The 15,520-nt window shown below is 38.9% G+C and overlaps 1 protein-coding gene across 2 annotated transcripts in view; it reads right to left on the bottom strand.

Annotated features, from left to right (window-relative positions):
• The window catches only part of PLPP1 (phospholipid phosphatase 1), a 110,137-nt gene that overhangs the window by 33,651 nt on the left and 60,966 nt on the right, over positions 1-15,520 (bottom strand). For both annotated transcript variants that reach the window (XM_517759.8, XM_001146001.7), the window contains exon 3: positions 9,373-9,653. In XM_517759.8, the coding sequence (XP_517759.2) occupies positions 9,373-9,653 (281 nt within the window). The remainder of the gene's footprint in view (positions 1-9,372; positions 9,654-15,520) is intronic.

Here is a 15,520-nt window from a genome sequence, read left to right as displayed (position 1 = left end):
AGAGAAACCACCAAAACAACAGATAACATGTCAGTAGGATACTTAAATTGCTACACTAAAAAAAAAATTGTTTCATACAAAGGAAAGCAGTATAGGAAGAACAGTAACAAAGAGACGAAACATAGAAAATACATAGCAAGGCTGGGCATGGTGGCTCACCCCTGTAGTCCCAGCATTTAGGGAGGCCAAGGTGGGTGGATCACCTGAAGTCAGGAGTTCGGGACCACACTGTCCAACATGGTGAAACCCCATCTCTACTAAAAATGCAAAAATTAATTGGGCGTGGTGGCACATGCCTGTAATCCCAGCTACTCGGGAGGCTGAAGTGGGAGAATTGCTTGAACTCAGGAGGCAGAGGCTGCAGTGGGCCAAGATTATGCCACTGCACTCCAGTCTGGGCAACAGAGACCCTGTCTCAAAAAAAAAAAAAAAAAAAACACATAGCAAAATGTCAGAAAAATCCAGCCATATTGGTAATTACATTAAATTTGTGATCAAAGGGCAAAGATTTTTCAGTCTGGATTAAAAAGAATAAGCAAGATATGACTATATATTGTCTCTAAAAGATACACTTTAAATTCAAAGATTCGAATAAGCTAAAAGTTTTACTTATAGAAAAATATATAACCCAAACAATAAGCATAAGAGAACTAGAGTGACTATATATTAATACCAGGCAAAATAGACTTTAAAACAAAGAATATTTCTAAACACAAAGAAATACATTGATACCAAAAAGGAGCAATACAGCAGAAAAAAAAAAACGTCATTTGTAAGTGTTACATATTGAACAGCACGGCCACAAGATAAAAAAACAAAGTTTACGCAAATGAAAAGACAAAAAGACAATTCAACAATTATAGTTAGAGATTTCAAGCTCCCCAAAAAATAACTCAAAACATGTTGGTTAAAAAAAAATCAGTAAAGATATATAAGATTTGAGTAACACTATCAATCAACTTGACCAAACTGATTTCTACAGAACATTTCACCCAGAAAACACATGCTCTTCAAGTGCACATGGAACATTCTCCAGAATAGACTGTATGTGAAAAATGTGGGGGCCCAGGGGGATGGGAATCAACTAATTTGAAAGAATTCTAATCATATAAAGTATGTTCTCTAAACACAATGAAATTAAATTAGAAATCGATGACAGAAAGATAAATGCAAAATCCCCTACATAATCCACAGATCAAAGAGGAAGACGCAAGGGAAATTAGAAAGTATTGTTAGCCCTTGAACAAATCAGGTTTGAACTGTGTAGGTCCATTTACATGCAGATTTTCTTCAATAACAGCTACATTGAGCATGCCTGCCTTTCCTGCCTCCCTTCTACCTCCCTCACCCCTGAGACAAGACCAACCTCTCCTCTTCCTCCTCCTCAGCCTACTCAGTGAAGAAAATGAGGATAAAGACCTTTAGGATGATCCATTTCCACTTACTGAATAGCAGATACATATTTTTGTCTTCATTATGGTTTTCTCATTTTCTTTTCTCTACCACACTTCATTGTAAGAAGATAGTATATAATAAATATGACATACAAAATATGCATTAATGGACTGTTTACGTTATTAAGGCTTCCAGTCGACAGTAGGCTATTTGTAGTTAAGTTATGGGGGAGTCAAAAGTTATATGTGAAGTTTTGACTGCACAGGGGGTCAGCGCCCCAGTCCCTGCATTGTTTAAGGATCAACTATATTTTCAGTTAAATAAAGATCCAATATATCAAAATTTGTGACACAGCTAGTGATCTAAGCATCTACTTTATGAAACTAGAAAAAAGAAAAGCAAACAAAACTAAAAGCAGGCAGGAGAAAGTAAATAAAAATAAAAGCAAAAATAAATGAAACTGAACACAAAAAATAGATAAAAAATCAATGAAATCAAAAGAAACCCTTGAAACTAACCAAAAGGTTAATAAAATTGATAAGTTTCTAGCCAGATCAGTCAAGAAAAAAAGACATAAGACACAAATTATCAATAGTAAGAATGTAAGAGAGGCTATCTCTGCAGTTCCTACAAACAATACAAAGATAGTATAATGACATGATGAACAACTTGATGCCAATAAACTTGACAACTTACATGAAATGGACAAATCCCTTAAAAGACAAACAACCAAAGCTCATAGAAGAAAACACAGATAATCTGAATAGTTCTATATCTATTTAAAAACTTGAAATCATATTTAAAACCTTCCCACAAAGATTATTCGAGCCTGAAGGCATGCACCTGTAGTCCCAGCTAAGTAGGAGCCTCAGGCAGGAGGATCACTTGAGCTCAGGAGTTCAAGGCTACCATAAGATATGACTGGGCCACTGCACTCCAGCCTGGACAACAGAACAAGACTCCATCTCTAATTAATTAAATAAATGAATGAATGAATATAAATATTTTTTAAAACATTAAAAAATAGGCCAGGAGTGGTGGCTCATGCCTGCAGTCCCAGCACTTTGGGCACCAAGGTGGGCAGATCAGTTGCAACAAGGAGTTCAGACCAGCCTGCGCAACAGGTGAAACCCTGTCTCTACAAAAAATACTACAACAACAACAAAAATTAGCTAGGCGTGGTGGCGCACACCTGTAGTCTCAGCTACTCGGGAAGCTAAGGTGGGAAGATCACTTGAGCCGGGAGGTCAAGGTTTCAGTGAGCCAAGATCACGCCACTGTACTCCAGCCTAGGTAACAAAGTGAGACCCTGTCTCAGTTTTAAAAAATAAAATTAAACTTAAAACCTTCCCACAAAGAAACTTCTAGGCCCAAATGACTTCACTGATGAATTCAACATTTAATACCAAATGTTTGACACTAAAGCTAGACAAAAACTTTACAAGAAAACTACAGACCAATAACTCATAAACACAGATGTAAAAATCCTTAATAAAATATTAGCAAACCAAATCCAATTAATATAAAAAGTATAATACTCCATGACTAAGTATATACCCCAGGGATAAAAAGTTGCTTTGATATTCAAAAAACTAACATAATATACTATATTAGAGAATAAAGAAGAAAAACAATATAGCCATCTTAACAAACACAGAAAAAGCATGTCACAAAATCCAATACCCATTCATGATAAAAATCTAACAAAAAGCATCTACAAAAAAAAAACCACACACAGTTAACATATTTGTGAAAGGCTGAGTGCTTCTTTCCTAAGGTCAGGAAGAAGACAAGCAATCTGCTCTCACCACTTCATTCAACCTGGTATTGCAGGTCTTAGCCAGTGTAGTAAGGAAAGGAAAAGAAATCTAAGGCAATATAAAAGAGAAAAGAAGTACAGCTCTCTTTATTCACACACAACATCAATGGGAAAGCAAAAAACCTTCAGGAATCTATAAAATCACTCCAACTAATAAATTAAATTAGCAAGATTGCAGGATACATGATTAATATAAAAACAAATTCTACTTCTACACACTCAAAACAATTGGAAATTGATTTAAAAAAAAACTCACAATGGCATTAAGTTAGTAATATACTTAACAAAACGTATGCAAGACCCAGACCCTGAAAACTAAAAAACACTGGCATGAGAAACTAAAGAAAACCTAAGTTAATGGAGAGATACAACATATTCATGGATTGGAAGACCCAATATTAACATGGCAATTCTTCAAAAATTGATCTATATATTTGAAGCAATCTCAATAAAATTTCTGCCCTTTCAAAGAAAACACAAAGAACTTACAATAGACAAAGCAAGCTTTAAAAAGAAGGACAAAGTTAAAAGCTTCCAATTACACCTCATTTTAAAACTATTACAAAGCTGCAGTATGGTATTCGCATGAGAGGCATATAGAGCAATGAACTAGACTAAGTGTCCAGAAATAGACCCACATTTATGTGGTCAATTCATTTTCAACAAAAGTGCCAACATAATTCAATGTGAAAATGTTTTTTTTTTGGTCAATAAATAATGTTGGAACAACCAGATATTCAATGGAGAAAAAGTAGATATTGACCCTTTTTGTCACATTATACACAAAAAAATAATTCAAATGGATCACAATACTAAACAAATAAATCATAAAACTTATTTTAAAAAATAAGAAAAATTTTGGAACGTTGAGGCAAGTAAAGATTTCTTAGGACACAGAAAGCAAAAACCATAAAAGAAAAAAATGATAAATTAGATTCTATCAAATTTAAAACTTTTAAGCTTGAAAAACCACCATTAAGAAAATAAAGCAGCCAGCTGGGCGCAGTGGCTCACACCTATAATCCCAGCACTTTGGGAGGCCAAGGTGGGCGGATCATGAGGTAAGGAGAGCAAGACCATCCTGGCTAAGACGGTGAAACCCCATCTCTACTAAAAATACAAAAAATTAGCTGGGTATGGTGGTGGGTGCCTGTAGATCCAGCTACTCAGGAGGCTCAGGCAGGAGAATGGCGTGAACCCGGGAGGCGAAGCTTGCAGAGAGCCAAGATCGTGCCACTGCACTCCAGCCTGGGGGATACAGCGAGACTCCATCTCAAAAAAAAAAAAAAAAGAAAAAGAAAGCAGCCATAAAAAAGAATGAGTTCATGTCTTTTGCAGGGACACGCATGAAGCTGGAAACCATCATTCTCAGCAAACTAACACAGGAACAGAAAACCAAACGCACATGTTCTCATTCCTAAGTGGGAGTTGAACAATGAGAACACATGGACAGAGGGAGGGAAACATCACACACCGGGGCCTGTCAGGGGGTGTGGGGTAAGGCATGGGGAGAGCATTAGGACAAACACCTAATGCATGTGGGGCTTAAAAACTAGATGACGGGTTGATAGGTGCAGCAAACCACCATGGCACATATATACCTATGTAACAAACCTGCATGTTCTGCACATGTATCCTAGAACTTAAATTAAGATAAAAAAGAAAAAGAAAATAAAAAGTTGGGCCAGGAGCAGTGGCTCACGCGTGTAATCCTAGCACTTTGGGAGGCTGAGGCGAGTAGATCACTTGAGGTCAGGAATTCAAGACCAGCCTGGCCAACATGGTGAAACTCGTCTCTACTAAAAATACAAAAATTAGCTGGGCATGGTGGCACACACCTGTAATCCCAGCTACTCAAGACGCTGAGGCATGAGGTTGCAGTGAGCCGAGATTGTGCCACAGCACTCTAGCTTCGGCGACAGAGTGAGGCTCTGTCTCAAAAAAAAAGAAAAGAAAAAGTTGATTGGGCATGGTGGCTCATGTTTATAATCCCAGCACTTTGACTTTGGAAGGCCGAGGCAAGAGGATCGCTTGAGCACAGGAGTTCAAAAACAGCCTGGACAACAAAGCAAGACCCTGTCCCATAAATAAATAAATAAATAAATAAATAAATAAATAAATAAATAAATAAGAAAGAAAATACATAGCAAGCCACAGATTGAGAGAAAATATTTTCGAAACATATATCTAACAAAGGACTTTTATTCAGAATATATAAAGAACTCTTACAACTCAGACAAGCAACTAATTTTTTTTTAATGGGTAAAAGAATTAACATTTCAAAAATGACAATCTGAATGGACAAGAAACACACGAAAAGATGTTCAGCAACACTGGTCATTAAGGAAATATAAATTAAAACCACACTGAGATACCATAACAAAAACCCTTAGAATGGCTAAAATAACAAAGACTGGCCATTAATAAATACACACATGCTATATATAGTCCAGCACTTCTACTCCTAGATATTTGTTCAAGAAAAAATAAAAGTATATATTACTGTACTGGTACACAAATGTTCAGAACATCTTTTTTTTTTTTAGAAGCAATCTTGTTCTGTCACCCAGGCTGGCATGATCTGGGCTAACTGCAACCTCCACCACATGGGTTCAAGTGATTCTTGTGCCTCAGTTTCTCAGCCTCCCAAGTAGCTGGGATTACAGGTGTGCACCACCACACCTCCCTAATTTCTGTTATTTTTAGTAGAGATGGGGTTTCACTACGTTGGCCAGGCTGGTCTCGAAATCCTGACCTCAAGTGATCCACCCAGCCTTGGCCTCCCAAAGTTCGGACATTACAGGTGTGAGCCACCATACCCAGCCAGAACAGCTTTATTTTTAATAGCCAAAAATTGGAGACAACTCAAATGTCCATCAATATTTGCATGAATGGATAAGTAAACTGTGTTATATCCATACAATCGAATATACCTCAGGGGGAGAAAAAGGAACAACATGGATGAATTGCAAAACTAACATGTTAAGTGAAAGAAGGCAGACACAACAAAGTACTCACTGTAGGATTCCTTTTATATAATACTCTAGAAAACACAAAACTATAGGCAATGAAACTTGACCCTCCGGTTGCAGATGGGAGTGTGAATTGACTGTAAACACTCAGGGACAAGCTTTTCAAATATCTGAAAACTTGACTGTAACGGTAAATAACTTTACAAATTTATTCAACTGTACACTTAAAATGGGCAAAATTTTATGTCATGTGAATTATACCTCAAAAAAGCTATTTAAAAGAGTAGTTCGACTAGTATCCTATTTTTTTCCTTTGTGATTTAAATCCTATAAGTGTTTTTTTATGTGGGGCGGAGGTGGTTTTTTTTTTTTGAGACAGAGTCTCATCCTGTTACACAGGCTGGAGTGCAGTGGCGCAATCTCTGCTCACTGCAACCTCTGCCTCCGGGGTTCAAGCGATTCTCCTGCCTCAGCCTCCCAAGTAGCTGGGATTACAGGTGTGCGGCCACCATGCCCAGCTACTTTTTGTATTTTTAGTAGAGACGGGGTTTCACCATGTTGGCCAGGCTGGTCTTGAACTCCTGACCTCAACTGATCTGCCTGCCTCTGCCTCCCAAAGTGCTGAGATTGCAGGCATGAGCCACCACGCTAGCCGTACTCCTATAGTTGGTTTTATCATTGCATTCATAAATATGTATGGTATTTTTTAAAGGTTATATGGTTAAGTTATAGATGGAAGAAGAAATCATGATAATTTTATTCTATTAAATCGGGGCGTCCAATCTTTTGGCTTCCCCGCACCACACTGGAAGAAGAACTGTCTTCGGCCACACATAAAATACACTAACAATATCTGATAATAAACAAACAAACAAAAATCATAATGTTTTAAGAAAGTTTACGAATTTGTGTTGGGCTGCATTCAAAGCCATCCTGGGCCACATGTGGGCCACAGGTTGGATAAGCTTGTATCAGATTTTGTTTTACATGGTATGTTTTTACCCAGCTATTTGTTCTTCTTTATAATTTGTTTTAAATTTCAGTCTCATTTTCAATAGGCTTCCTCTCCTCCACCCAAGCCATTTGTTCATCCCCTCTGTTCCTACTCCTCCACTGAACACTCTGGAATTCTGGCTCTACTGTTAAAGTCTTCTATCTTTCCCTGTGTCTCCAAACTGTTCCCTGAAGGCTCTCTGTACCTCCTAGCCATCCAATTAAAGAGGCTTTCCCTAGGATACTGCTTGCCCTTGCAGGGAATGAGATCTACACAGCCCATACACCTTAAGAGTCCAGTATTGATGTTGGTGTTTTCATCATTCCTCAAAGCCATTTCTGGACCATTCTTCCTCTAGCCCCTTATAAAAATGCTTGTTCACCTGAGCTCGAATCAACACTATCACCTTTTACCAACTATTTCTCAACTGTCTACCTCTTCAGTCACTTTTCCCTCCTTCATTAAGACTTTACACCCATATCAGTCCTCCTCACCACCTCAAAGTTTGCCATTTAACAGCTTGATCTTTCTCTTCTTTGACCTCATTGTCACCAAGCAAGTTCTCTTACATTCTCATCCTTTGTTTAATGTAAATCTTCCCTGCCAGACTAAGGTCCATGAAGATGGGGACCAGAGATGTCTTGTTCACTGCTAAACCCCAAGCAAATACCATAGTATATACTCTAGTTAAATAAGATTTTTTTCATCCCCACTAAATACAAAAAATTGAAGCTACTGGCCGGGTGCCATGGCTCATGCCTATAATCCCAGCACTCTGGGAACCCGAGGCAGGCGGATCACCTGAGGTCAGGAGTTTGAGACCAGCCTGGAAAACATGGTAAAACCCCGTCTCTACTAAAAATACAAAAATTAGTAGGGCATGGTGGCACGTGCCTGTAGTCCCAGCTACTCGGGAGGCTGAGGCAGGAGAATCGCTTGAACCCGGGAGGCAGAGGCTGCAGTGAGCCAAGATCATGCCACTGCACTCCAGCCTGGGTAACAGAGCAAGACTCCATCTCAAAAAAAAAAAAAAAAGAAAAGAAAAAAAAAAATTGAAGCTATTAGCAGGCCCACGTTGCTTTCAAGAATACCAACAAAGACAATGAAGTATCTAGAAATCGTATCTAAAAAAAACAAACAAACAAAGGATGTTTTACCCAAGAAAGTATTTGCACTTTGAACAACTAAAGGAAATTAAACTTGATATATAAAAAGATAAGGCTGACAATTTTGAAACTTGAAATGAGGAACTGGCTCTGCTACTAATTAGTGGCTTTACTTAGTGTTCTTGGTTCTCTATTTTTTCCTCATCTATCAATTTAAAAAGTTGGATCTTCTGAGTTCTAAACATTCTGTTTCATTCATGTCTAAAGGTGTCCCAGCATGCAGAAAGGAGCCCAATAAGGGCGTTATAAGACAGCAACCTGATGACCTAGAGCTGTCACAACCTGAACCAAGTTACCTTATAAAAAAAATCTAAACAATAATAATAATCTAAGAATACTAAGATCTAGCAGAGCTTCATAAATAATGGTGGGACTAGATCAGGGTTCGGCAAACTATGACCCCTGTGGCAGCCGCTGTTTTTGTGAAGTTTATTGGAACATAGCCACATTATTCATTTAAGTATTGTCTATAGCTGCTTTCTTGCTATTAACAGCACAGTTCCATAGTTGTGAAAGAGACTATATGGCCCAGAGAGCCTAAAATATTTACTATTGGCTGGGTGTGGTGGCTCATGCCTGTTACCCCAGCACTTTGGGAGGCCAAGGTGGAAGGATCACTTGAGCCCAGGAGTTTGACACCAGCCTAGGCAACATAGTGAGACTTAGTCTCTACAAAATAATAATATAAAAATGTAAAAAAAAAAAAATTATATATATTATATATGTTATCTGGCATCTTAAGAAAAAGTTTGCTCACTCTAGCCTAAATGATCTATAAGGTTCATTTAACATTCTTACATGCTGGCGATGAAAAAAAGAGCTGCAATAAAACACTTTTAAATGGAAGACAGCAATAAAAAAGGAAAAAGGCATGATGAGAGAGAACAATTCATACAAGATCAAAATTCACCTCCCAGTGATAACACTAACTTCTCTTTTTAAGTGCGTGGCTTATCTTCCAGTCACTGAAACCTTCTATTCCAAGAATATACAAGATTAAACAAGCATTAGCGATTTAACACTCACCTGCCTTCCTTAACTCTTTCTGCATTCCCTCGACATATGTAGTATTCAATGTAACCATCGCTGCAGTTGATTTTTGACCAATCTGGATCACAAACATCCAAGAAGTGAGGCCGCAGTCTGCCTATTGAATACTTGGCAATGTCAGTCAGGGACTGACTAGCAGCTGCACCAAATAAAAAGGTTCCAATGGCTTTGTAAATAGTGGCTATGTAGTTATTCCTGATAAAGGAATTTGAGTGCAAAAGGTTACAGTAAACAGACAGGGTTTCTCCAAGAATAATCTGAAAAAGAAACAGAAAAATAACATGTTAAAGTAGCAAGCAGGCACTTTAAACAAAACAAAACATAGGGGGAAAAAAGGAAATGGTAAATCACAAAAATATCTTTGTTTCAAAAACAGTCCCAGCCCCTTTTTTCTTTACAATGGAGAGTCAACTTAGGATATCCAATTCTAAACCACAAAACAGGTGTCATATCAACGGTGGACATTACTTACAAAGTCATGGCTGGGACAAAATTATATCATCACTTACCTAAAATAACAAGATCTTATTTTTTTTTCTTGTATTCAAATAAACAGAGCTTTAAAAAGCAGACAGTGATATATCCTGGAGGACAAAAACTATGGCTTGTCCAAAAAACAAACTTCCAGCCGGGTGTGGTGGCTCATGCCTGTAATCCCAGCACTTTGGGAGCCCGAGGGAGGTGGATCACCCAAGGTCAGGAGTTCGAGACCAGCCTGGCCAACATGGTAAAACCCTGTCTCTACTAAAAATACAAAAAATCAGTCAGGCATGAAGGTGGGTGCCTGTAATCCCAGCTACTTCGGAGGCTAAGGCAGGAGAATCACTTGAACCTGGGAGGCAGAGGTTGCAGTGAGCCGAGATCGTGCCATTGTACTCCAGCCTGGGCAACAAGAGCAAGACTCTGTCTCAATAAATAAATAAATACATACATACATACCTACTTCCCCAATCAGAAACTCCTGTGTATAAGTACTTTTATCTGACAGAGGCTTCATTTTTCTCAAATATTCCTTTGAATCAAAGACATCCATCATATTAAAAAGAGTAAAATCATTTCAGGGAGGATTGCTGGAGGATACAGAGGGCAGGGATTTAGCCTTCCAGGTGACCTCTGCTGGGGTCCCAAGGGGTGGGACGGGATTTTTAGTCACTAATTTAAAAGTATAAAAAGGTTTCCAATGCTTTATAAGTTAACAAACCCATATCCTGAGAATTCAAAGAATACTGAATGGCAACATTATAAATAGTAACATTTGCTATTAAAAAAGACAGTAAGACTCTAGCTACCTGAAACCAAAATAAACAGTTAAGGCCGGGCACTGTGGCTCACTCCTGTAATCCCAGCACTTTGGGAGGCCGAGGCAGGTGAATCTCTTGAGGTTAGGAGTTCGAGACCAGCCTGGCCAATATGGTGAAACCCCATCTCTACTAAAAATACAAAAAATTAGCCAGGAGTGGTGGTAGGCACCTATAATCCCCAGCTACTTGGGAAACTGAGGCGGGAGAATCAATTGAACCCAGGAAGTGGTGGTTGCAGTGAGCCGAGATGGCGCCACTGCACTCCAGCCTGGGCGCGACACAGCGAGACTCCATCTCAAAAAATAATAATAAAAATTAAAAAAAAAAAAAACCACTTAACCACAGAGCAGCCTGAACAGTGGGTTTGCTAATCTGTGTGGAGAGAATATAAGTAGCAAAGCTTGACTTGAGATACATTACTAGCTTCTCTGCTTCACCTTAAATTTATATAAACAATTTTATAAAGCATTCAAACATTTCCATTTAATGAGGATCAACTGTCTTCAGAGTAAGTCTTACCATAAGTAAAATAAACGGTTGCTTCCCGAAAGGGATTTCAAGAATCTGATACCTAAAATCCTTTCCTTACCTGGCTCAATGGCTCCTAGAGTTCCATAATTAGAATGTTTTAACTTTGACAATGAGACTATGAACTCTACAAGGTAAGGAGGATTTCTTAATTGTTGAACAGAAAACCTCATATCACCAGAGTGACCTAAACAAAGTAGGTGGTCAATAAATTTTAGTGAAAGGTGCTGCCTTGGGTAAACAGCAAATGCCCTTAGTTTACACATGTTAAGCCCCATAAAAATACAGTTCTAATTATAGTCCTTAACGTGAATGAATTAGTCAGATTCTTTTCTGAGAACAGGTCACAGGAGAGGTAAACTATATGTACTTCCAAGAATGTCATTCCTTTACAGTTTTGCTTAGGGTTATCCCTGACTGCCAACAGAGGAACCCTTTCCATTTCAGTACACATTGCCTCCTTAGGCCATTAAGGGGTCCCAGTAATTCCTCACAGATCAGCAGCCAGAAAGAACTTATCTAACATTTCATTTTGGAATTAATCTTTGATTCTTGAAAACATATCAAGTATATTAATCAACCACAGTTTCAGCAGTTGAAACTTCCACATCTCAGGTATGAGCTGTTCTTAGGCACTGAACTATTTTCCAGAAACAGGTAGTATGTTTTGTGAGTCTTCCCAGTCATAATCATCATAGTTTATGGCCACCCAAATCCTGGCTCTTGCCAGTGATGACAGAAAATGAGTTTGCTAGGAATATTCAGAATACTGGGCACAGATTAAAAGCTGATCTTCAGAAGTAGTGTAAGCTGAAACTTAACCATTAATAATGGGAATGCAGGGGAGTCTCTAAAGCCAGCAAATGCTAGGTCAACTCACATCGCTGAGAGAAGCAGACAATAAAGAAGTTCTAAATCAATTCTTCTGAATTAAATGCAGAGATGCGTCTGCCCATTTGATCCACACAAGATAACCATATTCTTTTTTTTCATTTTAATTCCTTACCCTAACCTTTGAGCCATTTATGCCAATTCTTAACCTTTCATGAAGTTTACACCTAAGCCAAGTGTGGCCTAATCCTTAAACTGAGACTATTTATAATGCATTATTTACTTAGATTCTGGGATATGATAAATTATCAAAGAAATAAAAATGTTTGGAGGAGTAAAACAATACTTATGAAGTTCAAAGCTAATAATTATCTAAATCAGAGTGATTCAACCTTTTTAAGCCTATCTCCCACAGTATTCTCTTATCATCCCCTTTAAATCTCCATCAACCAAGATCATTTTATATGTTTCTACACTGTCCCTATGATTTTGTGTCTTTCATTCAGGGCCCACCTTCCCAAAAGAATTGTCTAAAATCAATGACACATCTCCGCATCTTCTTCTCCCTCCTAAATATCTCTAACCACTTCCATTTCCTTTATTCTACTGATTTTTTTCTCAAAAGTCAAAATTGTTTCATCAGATCAGATTTTTTTTTTTTTTTTTTGAGACAGAGTCTTGCTCTGTCGCCCAGGCTAGAGTGCAGCAGCGTGATCTCGGCTCACTGCAACCTCCGCCTCCCAGGTTCAAGTGATTCTCCTGCTTCAGCCTCCAGTGTAGCCAGGATTACAGGCACCCACCACCGCACCCAGCTAAATTTTGTATTTTTAGTACAGAAGGAGTTTCACCGTCTTGACCAGGGTGGTCTCAAACTCCTGACTTTGTGATCCACCCGCCTCGGCCTCCCAAAGTGCTGGGATTACAGGCGTGAGCCACCGCACTCAGCCCGATCAAACAGATTTTTATCAACTCTCACTTACTTTAACTTCTCAGTGTATTTGACTTCACTGACCATTTCCTCCTCATTGAAATTATCTCATGTCTTCTCAGAAACTATAATAATCCTGGTTCTCTACCTGCCAGCTCCCTCAATCACTCATTTATTAATCAATCATTTGCAACTCATGTCAAGGCCCTGGTATGCAGTCTTAATCATAGGGATTTTTTTAAATAAATGATTTACTTTCTAGTAAATAAAGTTAAATGTATACAAGTCTAACCGAGCATTGCCTGAAAGAGGCTGAGTTAATGAGTAAAATTGAATTATTTTAAATGAGCACATAAGGCTGAGCATGGTGGCTTACACCTATAATCCCAGCACTTTGGGATGTTGAGGCAGGAGGGCTGCTTGAGCCCAGGAGTTTGAGACACAAGCCTGCGCAACACAGAGAGATAGTTATCTCTTTAAAAAAAAATGTAATTAGCCAGATGTGGTGGTGCACACCTGTGGTCCCAGCTCCTCAGGTGGCTGAAGCAGGAGAATCACTTAAACCCAGGAGGTTGAGGCTGCAGTGAGCTCTGATCACACCACTGCACTCCAAGCCTGGGTGACAGAGAAAGACTCTGTCAATCAATTAATCAAAACATACATACATAAAACCACTGCCCTAAGCAGTGTTTGTTTTCAGTGATACTGTAGAGATGAAAACAATACCTTTAAACAATCTGTTCTTTTTAAAGCAGTCTGCATTCATCTATTAATTTGCTTGCCATTTTATTAAATGTAAAGATAACTTTCTCACAGGTTATGTTGAGACAGTAGAGAATAGGCCGGGCGCAGTGGCTCACACCTATAATCCCAGCACTTTGGGAGGCTGAGGCAGGTGGATCACGAGGTAAGGAGCTCAAGACCATCCTGGCCAACATAGTGAAACCCCATCTTTACTAAAAATACAAAAATTAGCTGATGTGGTGACAGGCACCTGTAATCCCAGCTATGTGGGAGGCTGAGGCAAGAGAATCGCTTGAACCCAGGAGTCGGAGTTTGCAGTGAGCTGAGATCGCGCCAGTGCACTCCAGCCTGGGCAACACAGGGAGACTGTGAAAGAAGAAAGAAAGAAAAGAAACAAAGGAGAGAGAGAAAGAGAGAGAGAAAGACAGAAAGAGAGGGAAAAAGAGAGAGAAAGAGAGAGAGAAGAGGAAGAGGAGGAAGAGGAAGAAGAAGAAGAAGAAAAGAAATAGAAAAGAATTCCAAGTTAATGAAATATAATTCATGAGTTTCTGCTAACTAAGCATTTTGTCAGGCCCTGTGTAGGCCGTGCACATCAACACAGTGCCCAGCAATCAGTGTCCTGCTCTACTGCAGCCCTCCAGGCTAGAGCAAATTCCTGTAGTTCTGCTAGCATGGCATCCTTTTTACTGAGACCAAAAAACAAGGCAGAATTGAAAGACAGGTCTATTTCTAGCACTGTTTATTTGAATATTTGAATCCTGTCTGAAATTGGCTATTTGCAACTAAAAGTCCTACTAAAAATGTTATATTTAATTACTTAGCAATCACTCAGAAACATATATACTTTTTTAAAAAAGACCCTACTCCCTCCTTAATGGAAGAATTATAGACTTGGCTTTCTTCTAGCAGAAAAAATTCAGTGTAAAGATTTGTTTAGATTAAAAGAATACCTGATTTCCTAAAACTTCCCCGTACTTCAGGAGAGTCACCAACATTACTGCGTAATTACTCTATAGTTTCCTTCATACAGTTTCATTCAGGCATCTAGGACATGCTGGGCTCCATGCCAGGCGGTGGACACAAAGATGAACAAGATATCATCTCTGCCTTCAAGGAGCTCACAGTCTTATAAAACAAATATCTATATACAAAGGTTTCCTTTTATTAATTATGCACCACAAATTACAAGTTAACTTTCATTGCTAATAAGGTATTACGATCATTCTTAAGACATTTCTAAATTAAGAAGCTTTTCTTTTTTTAAAATAAACTCCAAAAACAGACATGATATACATGCTGTCATCTTTGGCCTATCTCCTGGATACAACTATATATATTTTTTAATTAAAAAAAAAAAAAATCTTGTGTGTGTGTCTGTGTGTTTGAGAGAGGGTCTCACTCTGTTGCCCAAGCTGGAATGCCGTGGTGCAATCATGGCTCACTGCAGGCTCAACTTCCTGAGCTGAGAGGATCCTCCTGCTTCAGCCTTCTGAGTAGCTGGGACCAGAGGCTCCTACCCACCATACCTGGCCTTTTTTTTTGCGAGGAGGGGGATGGATATAGGCAGGGGTCTTGCTATGCTACCCAGGTTGGTCTCAATACTTCAGGGCTCAAGTGATCCTCCTGACTTGGCCTCCCAAATGCTGGGATTACAGGCGTGAGCCACCACATCCACCATATTTTCTGGTTTTTTTTTTTTTTTTTTTCAGACGGAGTCTCATTGTGTCAACCAGGCTGGAGTACAGTGGTGCAATCTCGGCTCACTGCAACCTCCGCCTCCTAGGTTCAAGCG

This window comes from Pan troglodytes, chromosome 4 (assembly GCF_028858775.2).
Source record: "Pan troglodytes isolate AG18354 chromosome 4, NHGRI_mPanTro3-v2.0_pri, whole genome shotgun sequence".
NCBI lineage: Eukaryota > Metazoa > Chordata > Mammalia > Primates > Hominidae > Pan > Pan troglodytes.
This window is presented reverse-complemented; position numbering and strand designations above follow the sequence as displayed.